The 19248-nt window shown below is 37.0% G+C and overlaps 2 protein-coding genes across 5 annotated transcripts in view; one reads left to right on the forward strand and one right to left on the reverse strand.

Annotated features, from left to right (window-relative positions):
- Window positions 1–9901, forward strand: part of LOC308680826 (uncharacterized protein) — a 14127-nt gene extending 4226 nt beyond the window's left edge. For 2 of the 4 annotated variants that reach the window (XM_081349208.1, XM_081349210.1), the window contains exons 2-4: window positions 3923–3963; window positions 4085–4170; window positions 7304–9901. In XM_081349208.1, coding sequence (XP_081205334.1) covers window positions 3923–3963; window positions 4085–4170; window positions 7304–8650 — 1474 coding nt within the window. In that variant the 3' untranslated portion in view covers window positions 8651–9901. Of the gene's footprint in view, window positions 1–3922; window positions 3964–4081; window positions 4171–7303 lie in introns of all 4 variants that reach the window. The other 2 variants (XM_081349207.1, XM_081349209.1) reach the window with 1 other exon arrangement.
- On the reverse strand, window positions 9763–19246 carry suv39h1b (SUV39H1 histone lysine methyltransferase b). Its single transcript, XM_081349215.1, has 6 exons — window positions 18852–19246; window positions 17308–17489; window positions 13661–14314; window positions 13213–13359; window positions 12877–13006; window positions 9763–11303 (listed from the first exon to the last, which is right to left on the reverse strand). The coding sequence occupies exons 1-6, from the start codon at window positions 18868–18870 to the stop codon at window positions 11170–11172; spliced, it is 1266 nt and encodes a 421-aa protein (XP_081205341.1). The 5' UTR covers window positions 18871–19246; the 3' UTR covers window positions 9763–11169.
- Window positions 19247–19248: the final 2 nt, after the last annotated feature.

Here is a 19248-nt window from a genome sequence, read left to right on the forward strand (position 1 = left end):
TATGTCAGTGGTTCCCAACAGGGGGGTCGCGGCCCACAAGGGGGCCTCAGCTACCCCTTTTCCACCAACAAGAACCGGGTGCTGGTTCAGAGCCAGAGCCAGAGCTGGTTCAGAGTTGGTTCGACTGACGAGCTTACTAGAACCGGTTTGCCTTTCCACCGGCTAGAGAGCCACAACAGAGCCAGATCTTACGTCACTGTATACGTCTCATGTTGCCCAGCAACCGCTAGTGCGGTAGCGCCAAACACAAACACGCCAGGCTTGTTCGAGATGCATCGGCTTCTCGCAGATCGATCGCCGCGTGACATCAAAGCACTGCGATAGCGATCTAAAAGCACAAGGAGTCGTGTGCTCTTCAAACACCCTGCAACTCCGATCGGTCCCTGCCGCTCCGATGCATCTCGAACAAGCCATCAACAATAACGGACGTTGTAATACTATGGATGCTCATGGATTTGCAAAAATACATCGGAATCCAACGCGTTCGTGCAGCTCGCCGTAACTTACATAGACGGATATTATAATCAATCTGCTATTAGCTCGACTAGCTGCTATTTAAAAATGGCGGTCACAAGTTTCTATTCGTCTTGTTGGTCACGGTAACCCCGCCCCCAGCCCCTGACGCAAGCGGTTCTTTCTTGGCTCCGTTTTAGACCCTGCAATGATTTGGTGCTACTTAAGAACCAGTTTTACTGGTTCGGAGCTGGTGCTTTGGCGGTGGAAAAACAAAGAACCGATTTGAAACTAGGCTCTGGCTCCGAACCAGCACCAGCTCTGCCTTGGTGGAAAAGGGGTAAGCGAGCTCTGTGGGGGGTCGCGTCGTATTTTGAATAGTTTTGAGCAATGAGCATTAAATACAAGTCCTTAACTTTTTTTCTGTTCAAAATTTACAAAATGTATATAATGAGCGAGTTCATCATGAATCCATTTTCCAATCCGTGTTTTTGTCTTATCTGAACCATTATGGTACACCTATAATAAGTGTTTACATTGGGACTATTTCACACTGGTTCGGATTGCTGCCGCTGCGGAGTAGCCCAGTACCTGCGTGACTCGTCATAGACGTACACAGAGAGAAGTAGTTCCGGCTACAATGTTCTTCCGAAAGACGCATTATTATAAACGCAAGTTTATTATCGCTCGTTATAGCGCCAAAAGCGTCAAAAATAAAGCCTCACATTGATAAAGCCTCACAAATAACATGCAAGTATTGAGGTCCCAGACAGCAGTCATTTAGTAATAGCCTATATACTTTTTTTTTTTTTTTTTTTTTTTAACCTACACACCAGTGTGAATATTTTTGTTATTGCATTTTTAAATAGGGCCACTTTATAGGCTACTCCTAGGCTTACGTTTTTAAATTACAAAGTGCCTACTGATGTTTTTGTTATTGTATTTTCAATATTATAGGCTATTATTTGTGCTTAAACATATCTGGTTATAGTAAACATACCGTTTGCTTGAAAACAACATATTCTTTCATCCTTGCTGCAAGTTTACAAGAGCGATAATATCATTAAATGTGAAGGGGGGCCCTAAAAAATTTTCTTTGGAAAAAGGGGGTCTCAGACAAAAAAAGGTTGGGAACCACTGGCCTATGTGACGTCACCCCATAAAGTTGACTTACCCGTGGTTTTTACCAACTTCAACGATTTTGTCCTCTCCCTGAAAGAAGGCGGTGAAGTGCACCAAAGACACAGCCATGTTTAGCGGGATCCGTGAGCTAGTGTCCGTGTGCTAGTGGTGTTGACGTTTCAAACGCGTCGAGAGTTGTAGTTCACAAAGTGCTCTCACACAAAGTCTAACCGTATCAAACTTCTACCCGCTAAATTGTATCATTCTTTACACGAAAAGTTATATAAAAAATTCACAGACAACTTATGTTCACATTCATGGCACAATTCAAACGGGACCAGAAAATAATTATTTTCTCCCATTCACTTGCATTGACGGTTTTTCAACTTTGAGGTCCAGCGGGGTTTTGCGGAAGGGGCGGGACTTACCAGCTCTATAGTTTTAAACTTTCGGATTTGGATGTCGCCAAGCAACGGGCAGATTAAAAGCTTGTCTGGAACACCGTATATAAGTGGAGTGGATTTATTTAGACAATCACTCAGTTCTGTGATCCCTCTGCTACAGCTCCACTCCGGGTTTTGCATTCCCCACTCCCTGCTTACATGTGAGAGAGAAACCATGCTCCGAGAGACACTGAAGCGAGAGAGCGCACTAGCCTGCGCCTTTCAAAAAAGCAATGCCCCTTAAAAATACTACAATATGATGCTCTAAGCAACCCCAGGCCCTAGTATCAAGTGAAGTGTATTTTATAACTTATCATTTTTAGATTCACATTAATGATTTAATCATTAATGATTCTACATTTATTGTTTCATATTTAAAACAAAAATTAGTGAGGTTGTTACTGAAATTTTAAGTCGCATTGCTGCATAATTCCACAATTCATGTTATATTTACATGCAGCCTTTGCAGCGTATGAATGTTACAATTTTACTACATCATGATCATATGTTTAAAATTTCTGGTGCTAAAGATGGAACAACACGTCATCTTGAATTATACAGGGCCTGTGTTATACAGCATCTGTATATTGTGTGAGTTTTGGGGTTGCAGTCTCCCCACCCCCTCACTCCCTTTTGAGAATGGCAGCCATTCAAGGGTGTGTGAGGAGGGAGGATGAAAATAGGACAAGGCAGGTGTCGCTTTCAGCTCTGGTGCACTGAGACCTTACCTCTGACTTTTCTGTGGGGGTTGCACAGTAGAAACACAACAAACCACCAAAAGCAGACACAAACCTACGCCGGTTCCCTCTGTACGCCTGGAGACAATCTTTTTACCCACTATTTTCACTTTTCACACTCTGTCTGGGATACACACAACAACAAAGAAAGTTTGAGGGGAAAAAAAAGACTGAACCCAGATGAAAGCATGCTAGACACAACAATGTCTCGGATCTCCTGATTTGTCAGGAGATAAAAATCAGAAGATGAGTTTCGACCTTATGTTCCAAGCAGACTCACAAGTCTTCCTCGCAACCTTTCCTCAAATGTCAAGCCTTGTTTCTATTACATTGCTCAAACATGCTACAAATAGAAGGTCGTAGAAGAGGATGCCAATTGAAGCGCTTCACGCAACTCAGAATGTGTAGCGACTTCGACATGAAATGGAAAAGTTTGTACAAAGAGTCACATGACCAGAACATCTGACCATCATGCTCTGCAAAACTTTTAGTGACATGTAAGAACACGTGTAATATTTGGACAGGTCCTTATCCCATCATAGGATCTATCATGGGGTTTAAGGGGGAGTGTGGACTAGACAGTCTTCACCCACAGCTCTGAAAAAATATTTCAAGCTCTGGAGGCGGTCAGATGTTACCATAGTAGCAAATGTCACAGAGGTCACAGTTATTTTCCATTTAATGGAGCAGTCATGTATAACTCTGGCCAATGGATGATGCTTGTACTTTAAAAGGGATAGTTCACCAAAAAAAAAAAGAATATATTCAAGAATGTTGGTAACCAAACAGTTTTAGTTGCCATTGACTTCCATTGAATGGGCAAAAAACAGACATTTCAATTATGTTTCACAAACAAAAAGTTCAGGTTTAGAACAACAAATTCAGGTTTAGAACGACATGAAGGTGACAATTTTAGTTTTTGGATGAACTATCCCTTTAAATATCTAGCATTCTATAATGAACAATTAATAGTCTTATATATATATATATATATATATATATATATATATATATATATATATATATATATATATATATATATATAATCATTTGTAAAATGGATTGCAACTGAGTGAATTCTATACTTTTCATATATTAACTCTGTTTATCAATGTGTGCTGCTGAAGAATGATTGTTTTGGTGTGTATGTGTGTGTCTTCCTTTTAGATCTGACATTGGTTACGATGACTCTGATGATGGAGGAGATGGTATGTTTTAAATGTCATAATGTTATCCAATAGCTTTTTTTTATCTTGGGATAAATGAAACAAACAAATGTCAGGTTAGTCTTTTTATGCTTCAGATTCCTCAGTTGTTGTTTTTCAGCAGATCCGAGCAGCACTGAGTGTGAAGAAGCAGATAATCAAGCCTCTTTTGTACAGCCGCCTATTGTCCAGCCAGATATCGACATCGAGGTGAGTGAAGTTTGCTTTATAATCACCAGTTCTGAGTTCGGCTTGGATAGCAGGTGGAAAAAGACACGATGTATCACAAACATACAAAAAAAAGTTTAAACAAAACATTGTTTCCCCTTCTGTCTCTAACCTTTACCAGATTTCCATGACGGTTTTCATATGTGGTGTAGCAGCTTTTTTTCTACATTTTTTTTGTTGCGGTCTGTCGGAAAACACATTGACCTCTATGCTGTCTAGACACGCTTACAGTGAGTCTTTGCAAGGCTCAACGATAAGGATTTTTTCTACTGGCCAAGTTGGGTCAGTGGCTCAAATTTTTACTTGCCCTGCCACTTGACCCCTCCACAGAAAAAGTAATAAAATACAAAATGTTGTATTCGTTGTTTTTGACCCATGTAACCTTAAGCACACCAAAAACTACTAGCCATACTCTTTTAAATTTCAAATATTTTTAAAGTGAACAATCAGTAATAAAATAAGAAGGATTATGCAGCTTCTAAGCAGCAATGCAACTTAAAATAACAAATAATCAAATAATTAGCAGTAGCACAAATAATTACAATAGAACAAACATACAAATGAAATAAACAGTGCTTTTCAGGTAGCGAAATTGAATAAATTAATCAAATGTAAAATAACACAGCTTAGTCTGTGTAAATTAAATATAGATTAATCCTTATTAAAGTTACAAAAGGTATTCAGTTAAGAGCAGTGACTGTTTTTTTTTTCTTTGTCCTTTGTTGTTTAATTAACATTTAAAAACCCAGACTGCAGCAGGTTTATAGGCTACTGTCACTTTAAGACCGAATGTACTCCTATATACTGTTACACATGCTTTTTCTTAACTGTTTGCATTCACTTGAGACTGTGTTTATGAGGATACTCGCAAAGATGGGCATGTTGACAATTAATTTTTGAGACTATGTACAAGGAAAAGTGAAAGAGAACTCATTTCAGTATTTCTTTCACGCTGGCCCTGGGCCATCAGGCAGTGCTTATTGTAGAGCCCTGCTTTGTATGTGGTTACTGTCTATGGTGTATACAGTTGTTTATCAATCAAAGCTGTCTTCTGTTTTTTCTCTATTTTTATAAGGGATTCATGTCTGTCACTGTTGCAGCAGATGCAAAGCTGTAGTGTTTTTCAGAGCAATTTAGACTAAAGATAAATCAAAAATCTTGATATAAACTAAATTGTCTATTTAATACTAGCTAAAATACTGATAATGTCAGTTTTCATCACACCTGCTTACTCACACTATTCAATTCGCTTGTTAAAAATCACACCGACATTTCAATGTCCTGATAACCACTTGCTTGTGTCTATTTGCAGTGTGTTGATTTGCAGCTGTTTTAAGTAACTGAATCTGGTATTTATAACAATAGCATCACCATCTCTGTTTCTGGTCTGTGGTCAACCCATCACAATAAATAGACAGACACATTATTATTTTTTTACCAGAGATCTTAAAGGGATAGTTCGCCCAAAAATGTTAATTCTGTCATCATTTGCCATTCCTAATCTGCATGACTTTCTTTCTTCTGCGGAACACAAAAAAATATTTTAGGAAAAATTAATCGACTTCCATTGTATGAGCAAAGAAACACTTAAAAAAAAAAAAAAAAAATTTCAACAAAGGAAAGAAAGCCATACAGGTTTGGAACGATGTGAGGGTGAGTAAATGAAGACAGAATTGACATGTTTGTATAAACTATCCCTTTAATTGTGAACTACAGCTAAAATATACACAATTTTGATTTTAAGTGTATTTTTTCATGAGATGACAGTGTCATTTTTGTAAATTAGCTTATGTTAATCATCAAGAATGATTTAACATATTATCCAGCATATATTAGATAAAAACAAGATGTGTATTTGTTGATATTGTTATTCTTTTCATCTGTCCACCTGAACAGCTCATTGAAGCTTCAGCATCAACTTAGGTAATGTGCATGTGACTTGCTAACTTAACGCCTTGCTAATGTAACCCATTCATCGTGTTGCATGTAAGGTGCATCCTGTATCGTGACTCATTATACATGATATCTAGATCAACCATGTAGAAGGTATTTGTTTTCATGCTGTGAGTTTTTAAAAAAGCAATAAGCTTAGTGTATACTACATATGTTATATTAAATAATCAGTTTAGTAAGGTAGTGTAATCTGAATTGAAATTCCTGATATTTTCCACACAAGACAAAAACTGTGGGAATATCTTGTTTTTTAACAAAACATTGGGCTGTTTTCCCATTGACCATTTTGGCTGGGAGTCTTTGGAATAAAAAAACTCTGCGTAACTGAAGTAAACACACAAAACTACGCAAAAATATAAAAAGTGGAAAAAACGGTATAAACTGTGTTGCTTTAATTCTGTGTATGTTCTATGTGAATATTGTCAGTATTGTTGCATGTTTTCCATGTACAACTTTAAACAGACAAAATTTATAGAGCTAAACAACATTCTTGCATTTTCAGCATCACCTTTATCATTTTTTGTTTTTTAATCTTGTGTAATTTTGTCACAAACATTCAGAACAGTCTTTTGAAGGTTTTGTATTCATTGGTGCAATCTTCCCTTTTTGGCATGAGTTTCTGTGAAAAAGGCCAATGGGAACTGGCACACGGTTCATGCTAACACAAATCACTTTCCCATTTGCACATAGCATTTTAGTAGTTTAACCTTTTCTCTTTTTTTTTGTCAAAATCTCTAAAACAGTGATATCTTCATATTCATATAAATTGTCTATAAAATTATCTTTTTTTTTTTACCAGTTATTAGTAATGATCGATAAACTGATATGGTCTGAAACAACAGCATGTATTAAACATCAATGGAAAACTATACTAATATTAGTAGTGATGGTGTCAATAATAATAATAATATGCATTAGCAAATTCATTTACTGTTGACTATCCAACTACTTGCAATCAAGAAATGATTTCTAATTTCTCTAGCAATGAATATTAAATTTCAAGTTTGTGCCATTCACCTTACACTTTTTGTTAGTCTGTAAAAATCGAAATTCATAATTGCAAACAAATGTTTAATGCCTACAGCTTACATTCTTGGTTAACAGTTCATACATTATTTGGAATGGAAGCTTTTTTTTTTGTTACTTTTCCTCTCTGTTGTAGACTGCCAAAAATGTGTCCAGTTCTTCAGAGTCCACCAGGAATTCCTCCAAGGCTGGATGTTCTCTATCCACTTCAGATACTCCCTTCGGAGAACAGCTTCCACTAGAGTCAATGTCATCCAGTAATTCACCACAAACAGAAGAGTCTGGACTTCAGCCATTAATTCTATCCATCCCCCAATCACAATCAACCAAGCAGTCCTCTGAGGCACAAGATCAAGTGTATAATGTTGTCCCGTCCGTGTCCCTTTCCCTTCCTGCAGTTCTCGTCCACTGCTATGATGATCCAGAGACAACCAAGGATGAATTTAAGGATACCAATAAACCCAACCAATCCCTTCATCCACAGAAGGATGATTTCCAGCTTGAGGTCTTAGTGCAAGTGCCTTTCGAGTTTGGCCAACCATCACCGGCTGGGATTCCAGACACGCTACATATCCAGGAAGAAGGTGTGAAGGATGTTAAGGAGAAGGAAAATATTGAGGAAAATGAGGGCACATTGGAAGACATGCTAGAAGAACCAAGTCAGAATATAGAAGAAGATAAAACAAGAACTAACTTCCACATGTTGGAAGAAGCCAGGCAGCCTCCTTCGTCAAATGAGGTAAACAATACAACTGAAGGCATGGAGAAGCTAAGTCTGTCAAAATTACAGCACACTCTGAAGGAAGGAATTCAAGAGCAGAAAGTAGAGCTTGTCTCTTTATTCCGAGTCGAGACCACCAAGGCGGTTGAGGTGGAAAGCACCAAGATGGATGATGAGGAAACAGATGTTTTAGTGGCTTCCTGTTTGTCTCCCTCTCATTTAGGTCCCACAAGACAGAACAGAGAAACCCAAAGTTTACTCATCCAATCAACGTCTGATAAACTAGCAATCATGCAACATCAGCAAGAGGAAGTATTTATTTTGGATCCGAGCGTTATCGACTCCGTCCCCCTTGAGGATCCAAAACTTGATAACCAAACTATTTCCATGTGTACTTCAGAACATCCAACAAGCAAACAAGAAAAGCCAAAACTGGTCAGCGTTTCTGAAACATCACCAACAGACTTTGATCTTCAACCTTCAGCTGTTCACTCTTCAGCAGAAGATGATTTAACTTTTCAGGGTGATGAACCTTCCACTGCTCCATATCAGACATGCAAGAACTCTGAAAACCAGCACGCACTGCCAAGAACCGGCACTGAACAATCTCAAATATCAAAGGATCAGACTGAGGTTACTTTGGACACGTGTCTGATGGTCTCTGTGACCTTCTTCAGTGCTGTTATCTGCCTGGCTGTTGGGATTCGAGAGCCTAGTGTTTTTCTGTATGTGGGATTATTCCTGTTGTCCTTCTGGTTCTAATATATGTGCCAGTTTTCTTTCCCCTTCCATCCGTTTCTCTTAAAAAGCCTTAAGTCTTTTACCTTCTTCCTTTCTCCCCAGTGCCTTGAGAAATCCCCCCCCCCAAAAAAAGAAGAAAAAAATAACCATTGTAATGTTAGCAGATCTTGTGTTATATTTGTGTTTATGTGGTTGTAAGTAGAGTGAGAGTTGGTTAATATTTTTAAATTTAGTAGTTTAGCTTCTGCTTGATAAATTGTGTATCATTCAGACTTATAGTATAAAATCTGCAGTGGTTAATATACAATCGGAAATAATAGTTTGAGCAAGCAATGTGTGTTTTAGCTGAATTACCTCATACATTATTGGTCATTGGAAATGTGGCTCAGCTCATTGATTCATATATTAAATGTCCTTTTTGTGAGTTTCTCTACATATATGAATAGCTACTGGCCCCCTAAAGATTGCATTTGGTTCTTTTATATACAAACTTGGAGACATTTCTGTGGGATGACTTGATGGTGAGTGTATGTAGTCTTGTGTGATAAGAATTGAGGCAAGACTGGACAAACGGTGCAGGTTATTTCAGATGAGAATTTTAGGAAAGTTTGAGTTTTAAGTGTAGTTATATCTGAGGTTTTGCTTATACCACAATGTGTTCTCAGTGAGGAATTGAATTTGTAGATGTCTGTAAATCTAACCAGAACATCTTAAGTATTTTAAGATACTAAGTGTGTATGTTTATTCACTTAATGACACTGTGAAATTGTTTGATGTTATGTGTGATCATTTTGTAACCTAGATTACAATCTATATACTTAAAATAAGTAAACGTTAAGCTTTAAGAGTATGCAACAATTTTGCACCCATATGCTTCCTAAAGGGTTAAAAAGCATTTAAGGCACTATCTTTTTTTTTTTCTTGTTAGTTAGCAGACAAGTATATGGCCTTTTGCAGTGCTCTTTAGAAGCGTGCCCCAAGCCTCTGATGTCACCCCAAAAGGTCACGCATTGCACTGAAGTCACTGCATCAGGTTACGGGGTGACTAAACACCATTGTAAGTAGAGAAGTTAGAGTTGTTCATTGAAAAAATCTTTCACGCTTGGTTCCCTTCATCCAAAAACTTCAGCCTTCGGGTCACTCATTTTATTGCTTTGTCGTCTCACTGAATTAATGTGCAAACAAAGGTTGTGAACGCATTCTGTTCTTAATAACATATGTTCACATGTATTTTGTCAATGTCAAGGAAGAAATAAAAGTCTATATAACTGATCAATTTATTTCAGAGCTTTTTTTGTGGGCAGTCCTTCAATGTTAAAACCAAGCTTGCTGTCAATGTCAGTAAAATTATCCAAACTGAAATGAATCCAAATTTGGTAGTGAAGTTACATTCACAGAGCTGTAGAACTCATATGATTTAATAAACAAGGACACAAATTTTGTTGCACATACAGGAGTGCGTGATAAATGTGAGGTCTGACAAAGTAACTCGATTTTCTTTAATACAAAACATAAAAACAAGTGGTAGTCTTTTAATATATACATATGCACAGATTTGGTTGAGGGTGATAGTTATAATAAAATTGTGTGAATTTAATAAGGAAATGTTCCTGAGCATAAACTAATCCAGAATGTATGTATTATCTCAATCTACAGCACACATTCCAGCTTCACTGTTCAGTTCTGAAAAACCACCTGAGCTGTTTCCCAAAAATATTGCAAACACAAGTAGACTAAAAACAATGCCACACTTGGTTCATGAGACATTTGGGAAAAACAACCCTGAATAGTAGTCAGACAGATCGGTGAAATAACCACACACTCCCACTCATTTATGCATCCATCACCTCTCAAATACATTCAATGAAAGACCAGTTTGACAGTATGAATATATTTTGTCGTGTTAAGACTATATTCACATAAAACAGAAAAACATTTTGCATGCTTGAAAGGCAACATCTCATGTAGGTCCACCTCCCTTTGCCTAACAAACTTCTCTTCTGTGCATTAATAGTAAAATTTTGCCACCTGGTGGTAACTTAAAGTCATTAAAAAAAAAGATAGAAGGAAGGACATTGACGATTTTGTCATATTTTACACTGGTCTAAAGATATGTGCTAAAAACAGGGCAAAAAGTTACACTACAAAAGTTTGTTTGAAAAAGTAAAAAGAATCCCTATTCAAACAAATAAAACATGACCATTTAAATGTTTAAAAAATTCAAATAATTTGTGTAAGACTTTAATATGATTTAAAATATGATTTTAAACAATTACTGAAAAGCCCACTTTTTTTTCCTTTACACATCTTTTCTAACGGAAAAATCGAAAGATTAATGGCACATTTTATAAGCTATTTAAAGCAGACAACAATTCTGAGTAAAAATGTATCTTGGGGAAATAAAAAACTTAAATATATACTTAAAATTCAATGAAGTATTACAAAACACCTGCCAAAACGGTTCCTAAACTGCAGATGCTTTCAACATATTCACTTGAACACATGATCTTCTTTCAGTCCCTCTTCAGCATGAACATCCTCTAAAAGAGGTATTTTCGACATGTCGCCACCCCACATTTGCACTCCATGCGCATACGTTTCTTAGGGGATCCTGGGAGTCCCGTCAGACTGAAATTAGAATCCATCTTCGTGCTCTCTGCATCTACTGGATCAACTATGGGGAAAATGAGAAAGAAAAAATAGATTTTACTCCTTCAAATCATTTAATAATTTGGTATGATTCTTTTAGTGTTTTTGAAAGAAGTCTCTTTTGCTCACCAAGGCAGCATTTATTTGATCAAAAATGTAGTAAAAAAACAAAGCCAAATTGTGAAATATAATTCCAACTTAAAATAACTTTTGTATTTAAATATATTTTAAAATTAGGGGTGTAACGGTTCACAAAATTCACGGTTTGGTTCGATGACTGATGTCACGGTTCGGTACGTTTTTGATACAGCAAAAAGAAAGAAATGCCAGAGGAATTTCCTTGATTTAAAAAAATATATATTTATTAAAACTAACATCATAAAGTATGATCTTTTTTTTTTACTTTGAAAAATGATGGAGCTATACATCTTCTGGGGTGTCTTCTCAGCAGCATATAAAACAAAAACAGCCACTAATAAAAAAATGAAATGTAATATTGAAGTAGTTATAAACAAATGCAAAGAAAATAATTTTATATTTATATGGAACTCTGTGTGCTTTTACTAAATTTTTAAGTTTTTTTTTTTTTTTTTTTTCCAGAAAGATGAGAGTGTCCACTAAATGCTGCGGGGATAGTTTATAGCGTGTTTCTCTCCTTGTTTTCGTCTAGTTCCAGTTATTGACACACTGGGGTGATGTCGGCATAAATGAGTAAACATGTTTGAAGTATTCCCACTGGTGTAGCCTACTGTCATGTGCAGGGCTCCAAACTTTTGAAAATTTAGGGGCACACCTTAAATCAACCTGTAGCGCAGTTATTCACATTTTCCCCCATTTTGACTTTATTACTGACAAATGCCTTGGTAATAAATAGACTTAACTTACAGAAATTACAATGTGCAGTTTTATTTTAAGTTTGCAAGGCTCCAGATTAACATTTGAGGGCAGCATTTTTTATTCATAATGTCGAAATAATAATTCAAAAGCAAAACGATTAAAAAAATGTATATTTGGGAGTGGAAATGCCAGTCACCTACTGGTTACAATGGTAATTTAATTTAATGTTTTTTTGTTTTGTTTTTTTAAATAAGTGTGAGTTTTCCTACATCTTGAAACTTTTAGTTTTATAAATGTGGGTACTCTTTGAAGGATGAATAAATAATGTTTTGGTCATTACATTAAAAATAACATTTAAATATGTACGCATTACACGCATTACAAGCCGAACGCCTCGAACAGAATGGTTCAATACGAATACGTGTAATGTTACACCCCTATTTAAAATTTCATTTATTTCTGTAATGGCAATGCTACATTTTCAGCAGGCATTATTCCATTATTCAGTGTCACATGATCCTTCAGAAATCATTCCAATATAGTGATTTGGTTCTCAAGTAACAGATGAATATGAATAGAAAGTTTAAAATAACCGCATCTACTGGAAATATAACTCTTAATGACATACTGTAAAATTTCCAAAAAAGGCTGACCCCAAACTTTTGAAAGGTAGTGTATGTCAAGGCCAAGTTAATGCCCCCAAATCACTTGTCAAGTTGCAAAGACTACTTTTTTCTATACAGTGACAGTCTCATACATACTCTTCATTTTGTAGTCAAAGGTGAGCTCCTCTCCTGCCTTTATCCCACGTGTGGCAAAGAACGCTATCCGTGGCAGCCGCTCATCCAGGTTATCAATAAACACATTATATACCTGAAGGTTTGGGTCACACTGAGGACACAAACGAAGAAAACACTTTTGTGACATTCAATTTACTGCCTTTAAATGACAAGCTACAGTTTAAATGATGTCAAGTAAAATGTGTTGTGATTATTGCTTACATTTAGGGAAATGTAAAATTCAATTCAATTCAAAATTCATACATATAAAATAAAAATATGTCTATTTCAAGTAGATGCAAGCTCAAGTCCACTCACGCTGTGATTGACAAAGTGGGAGATGTTTCCATAGTAAGCAGCATCCACAGTGTACTCGTCGTCCACATAATCCAGGTCAAAAAGGTAGGTGGCACCTTCTTTATCATATATTTGACCTCTGCGTTCTGCTTCTTCTGTCGTAATGATCTAAAGAAAAACAGAAAAAAAGAGTGTTTAACAATCATGAAGCCAGACGACTTATTGAGAAAGACAGATAAACAGCCAATCAGCCATCACAAGGGAATTGAAAACATTGGTTGCTTAATAATGCCACTAATCTACCAGTGAAGCAAAACATGTTCCCATGATTACACGGCAATGATCAACTGAAAGTGAACAAATTGAACCACTTGCCTAAACAAAAATGATAAAATGACACAAAAATTCATAGAATATTTAAAAATATCTGATCCACTAACTATATGACTGAAGCCTCCGTGCTTCTTACCTCCCCAACGTACTCCATGACGAAAGTGTTCTTGCGAATGCGCTCCATGGTCCGTACCCCCCAGCCCCTGCCATTGTCTGTTCTAAAAATGCAGAGGGAATAGCGAATGCCCTTCTGCACCACTCTGTTGAGGCATTCGAGCCCGCAGCGGCACCGCTTGTTGCATTCATAAATGGGCAACCCGGGCCGAATGCGGACCTGGCCTAATTCATTGTAAGCAAACTTGTGCTGTGATGCTCCGGCACAGCAGCCCTCCACAGGGTTGCCTAGGCAGTCTGTGCATTCGCAGCCCACAGACACCTCATTCAACATGATCCCATCACCAACTTTATAGTCATTTATGTAGGTGAAGTTCTTAGGCGGGCCCTCAAGGTCGACCAGGTTCCGGACATAGATGTGGCCCTTGTGGGCGCCCAAGCTGTTGAGGTGTACCTCCCACTGTTTAAGGGTCTGCCGGAGTTTGGCCCGCTGGATGAGCTGCGACACGGTGGCAGGGTCAAGGCGACGAGGGGCGGAACGCTTATTCTGTCTCCGCATCTCCACATTCAAGTCCTCCCAGAACTGGTTGAGCAGATCTACACACTTCAGGTTCCTCCGAGGTTCCCATGTGTTGCTGGATTCAGGGAACCCCTTCCATTTCACCAAATATAACTCCTGTGAAGGGAGTAACAGGGATTGTAGCGAACTTAAATGCATTTAGATCTGGATACATTTTTGCTTTGATAAAACTAATTTTACCCTTCATGTAGTAGAATTTACTTTCACTATATATATATAGATATAGTGGCGGCGATATATAAAGTGTTAAAGATTTTGCTATATTGTTTGTATCATGGTATCTAAATTTATCTGCATACATGAATTAGAAAATAAGAATGGAACGTGCATGATATTAAAATTAATTAAGCGCAATAAGGCATGGAAAAGAACTCAATGCTGTACTCGTGCTGACTGACACACACAGAAAATCTCATAGACAGCATGCAATCCCAAATTCAGTTCTCTTTGCGCTTGAATGGTCACATTCACTTGTGTCAAAATGCCCATTGTTTGGAGTATTCATTTAAACAGTCAGTTATGTCTTAAAGTTTTATTTCTCCCAAAAATCCCATAATTTACTTACCCTCAAGCCACCCTAGGTGTATGACTTTCTTCTTTCAGCCAAACACAATCAGAGTTATATTTAAAAAAAAAAAGGCTCTCCAAGCTTTATAATGGGAGCGAATGGTAACCTAGATTTAACCTAGCACTAAGTCCAAAAAGCGCATCCATCAATCATAAAAGGTTTAAACAAATAGGGCTGGGCATCAAACTCTATCCTCTCGTGCGTGAATAAAGAAGACTGAAAGAAGAAAGTCATATACACCTAGGATGGCTTGAGGGTAAGTAAATTATGGGATAATTTTCATTTTTGGATGAACTTACCCTTTAAAGGGGTCCTATTATGCTTTTTCAATGTGTGTAATGTTGCTGTGTGAGCATAAAAAAAGATCTGCAAGGTTACAAAGCTCAAAGTCTACTCCAAAGAGAGATATTTTATTTAACAGAATCCACTTTACAAGAACTACAAACGAACGGCTCTAGTTTTTCTTTATTTCGGAAGGAGGCTTCATCAAAACCGAAACTAAACAACACGGTCGGGACAGACTGGGAGAGAGGAGCTGTAATAATGTAAAAATAATGTGTTTTTTGAACAATCAAGCATGCAAGCATATTCTAGTTACTCTAGTACACCCCAAAAACAAAATCAAGACTTTGTGAAAGGGCTTAATAGGACCCTCTTAAGTGATCCTAAACAGTTGGGAGAAAATCAGATGTGTATCAGTTTATTGGGTCAATGCATGAGGTCTTAAAAGTTGACATGAAACGGAAGTTGTGATAGACTTTTCTTTTCCTCTTGTGACATATCCAAATGAAACGGCTTCTCAAACTAGAATTTTTTTTAGGGCTGGACTTGATTTTGTCCATTGGGAATTGATTGGATCATTGTGTTTTGCTATTGCTGTGATCTTGCACCAGTAAACATGTCATCACAGAAGAGATGTTGTTACAAAAGGGAGGGGAAGTTATTTTACAAAAGCACACAGATATTTAAAAAAAAGAAAAAGATGTGCATGAATAAATCATTTATAATGAATACCGCAATATTCCATAAAAAAATAGGAATTGTAAATTTTGATTTCATGGTGAATACCTGCTGCTGTCTGTGTCTATTTTATCTTTATTAAGCATCCATTTATATTTAATTCATACAGTGAAGACAGTGCAGTGTTTTTACATTTTATTATCCAATTTCTGGAGTATATCTTACTATGTTTAATTTGTATCTTTGTTGTATTAAAGTGTAAATTGCAGGTTAACCACCACAACCAATTAATGTGTAAATTAAAGTGCTCAATATGTATATATTTAAATATTTTTGTCTTAAAATGCATTAAAATAACATTTATTGGGGTTTCTTCAGATGTAGCATGTTTTTTACAGTAACTGGGTGATGACGTCATAAGAGGGAGTAGCAACCCATACTCTGCTAGATTCCTACTGTTTGTGGCTTGACTATGGAGAACGACGGGGAGACTGAGGAGGTGAGAAACCATCAAATTCTTGATGGACCACAGCCCTACAATTTTGAACCAGTCAGGCATGAGAGAGGGGAGGAAACTGCCAGAAATCATGGCCCTCAAAGAGTTATAAATGCTTGGTGTGAGGAAAATTAGTGGATGGTTGGCCAGGTGTCCTGGTGAGTAGCTAGAGCTAGCCTAGGTTAGCCTGGTGCTAACCCAGATAACATTAGGGAACAAGCCAAAGTCTTTTCAAAATCTTGCCGTCATGTAGAATAGCAAGGAGGGACAATGACTGAAGACATTATTTACTTACATGGTGTCAGTAGTCCTAATCAGAGCTGTAGAGATGCACACACTGCACAGGCACAATGGCGCTTTGCCGGCATCTGCTGACAGAACGCGATATGGCCTGTGCTAAAACGCAACTAATTAGCGATGCTCATTGTCAGAAAGAAAAAGAGAGATCGATGTCCCTGTCGCTGTGTTTGACAGGTGTTTGTGTGGGCTATGCCACCCAATGGAATCAGCAGTGAAGAGTACGTGCTGCCGTGAGGTGAACGCGTTTTGGATTTTAGTGGAGCAGCTCGACCCGGGGCCGACAGATCTGACGTGCCTCACGCAGCATCCTGGTTTTGACGCGTGCTGCCTGAACCCGTTTGTTTTGCGAATAGCTTACTCTCATTTCAGGCAGGATCACGGTCCTCTTGAAGCCAGCACACACGAGTACGTTTACAACCAGTGCTTAAAACCACTGTAAAAAGTACCAACTTTTCATATTATATTCAGCAGTTTGGTATAAAAAAACATACAAAACAATGGTGGGCAGTTCTTATCTTTATGTTTAATAAGCACATTGCATTATTTTCGTGAAAAATGTAACCTGCAATTTACACTTTAATCTATATCTGTCCTACTGTTTGTAATTTGCTTTTTTTTTTCTTATTTTTTAAATAACTAGGCTTTATTGAGATATACATTGTTATCATGCAATAAAATTTCTCATATTGTGAAAATAATATTCTGGTCATTCATATCACCCACTGCTAATGTGAGACCACTTACAAGACAGAGTTTTATGCTCACCTGTACTGTTTGTGTCTTCCCATCGGTGATAACTTTCCTTTTGTAGTCGCAAAGGTATTCTACCTCATAGTCGCACAGGTTGTTCTTGTTGATGCCCAGATCGCAGCATACCACCCCCTGCTCTCGACAGATCACTTCCAGCTGGTCTGCGTTGGCAATGCATGCTACCCTACACACTTGACCTACAAGAACAATTAGATGTTAATTGCAGGAAAAACACATGATGAAATGTGTGATGGCAGACGTGTGTAAAGTTGATCAAAATATGAAAATATTTCTGAAAATAAATTTAGAAAATAGCTGGTCCACATGCCTGTAAACTAGTCTGCTGAGAATTTGACAGCAAAAATGACAAAAATGGATTTTAAGCGTAATACACACACACACACACACACACACACACACACACACACACACACACACACACACACTATCTACTGTTCAAAATTGTTACAAAATATTTATTTTAAGATTTATTAGTTAACTAGTTTTATGGAATTCATTTTGTTTCAAAATAATATTTGTGAAAAGTGCTACTCAAATCATTTTAAATTCAATTAAGAATCTAACATTATCATGTTGGGTTTAAAAAAAGATGTTGCTAACTTATATTGCAAATATTGTCTGTAAAATATTTTAACATTCTTCAGTACAATTACAAACAAAAGCAAATTTAATTGATTTTACTATTTCATATAATTTTCCATACAAAATTTAAGCAGGTCCTTAGAAATGAAAATATATTAACGTTACTGCTTGTATATTGAAGGAAGGAAATAACGTTATATATTCCCTGACCAGGGAATCATCATCATAGACCCCTAACTCATGATTATTTTCATTAAAAAAGACTGAAAGACCGCGCAACACCACAGAACAACATGAAAGTTAAACATTTATTAAAATATTGTACAGATAACTGGATCATATTGCCAGTTTGAGATAAAAAAAATCCTTACAGGAAATCAAACACGTATCATCACTAACCAATGGGCCATTTATTAAACTGGCTAAAACTAATCGTAATTATTAAGAATAGACATGATATGTAAAGCTAAACAAAGTGGGTAAACAACGACAGAGGCGTAAGTTAGATTAACATGTTGAGGGGAAATGTGCTTTTTTCATTTGTCCAGCGTTCAAACATACGGAGTAACGCTAACGTTAGATCATATTCCTCAAGAGAGCGTTACAACGGGAAAGTTAGCTAAACACTGAAAATTATGCTTGCTAACTACTGAACGTACACGCATTTGAACCAACTGTGACATTGTGCAACTTTACAAAGTTAATTCAAGCAAGATATATGAGTTAAGGCATTCACAATGAGCTTGTTGAATGTGCTGCGTGAGCGCGCGGTGGCCATAACATCGACCATCGATGTGAGTTTTTATCAACAACTTGCAGCAAAGATTCTTCCAAAACGGAGGGTTTGTTTCCGGGGTTTCTTTGAAAAGACATAATTTAACGAACAACTCATGTACAAGAGATGACATATATTTAGTAAACCGTTGTTTCTGAACGATTAAACTATATATTCTTACCTTTCAAATTTTCCGCCATCTTCCGACCGCCGCCAAAATTATATATGATTAAAAGGCTGCTCGATGATTGGAGGCGGCACAGTCTGAGTGACGGGTTGGGAAACCAATAGAGACAGAGTAAACTGTTTATGGGAAGTTTGAACAAAGTTGGGTTTATGTATGAACTTTTTGCGCTTCCTCAAAAGATTAGCTTTCCATTTGCTGATTTATTTCCTTTCTGATGGTTTACAAAATCTGAAGACTGCGTTTCTTATTTGTGTGCAGTCAATAAGTAATTATTTATATTTTTATTATCTCTATTTTATACTATAAATTTGGGGACATTACAACTCTCAAATATATCATGAATTTGGTTTTCTATGGAACAAATAAATAACGTTATTTCATTTCAGTTCGT

This window comes from Scardinius erythrophthalmus (genome assembly GCF_964197995.2).
Source record: "Scardinius erythrophthalmus genome assembly, chromosome: 20".
NCBI lineage: Eukaryota > Metazoa > Chordata > Actinopteri > Cypriniformes > Leuciscidae > Scardinius > Scardinius erythrophthalmus.

Excerpts from the sequence above, each read along its gene's own strand:
- suv39h1b (XM_081349215.1), bottom strand. Across the intron at positions 13,007-13,212 it reads CCCACTTTGTCAATCACAGC|TGTGACCCAAACCTTCAGGT; the intron begins GTGAGTGGACTT and ends TTGTGTCCTCAG. Across the intron at positions 11,304-12,876 it reads CTTTGACTACAAAATGAAGA|TTGATCCAGTAGATGCAGAG; the intron begins GTATGTATGAGA and ends TTTTCCCCATAG.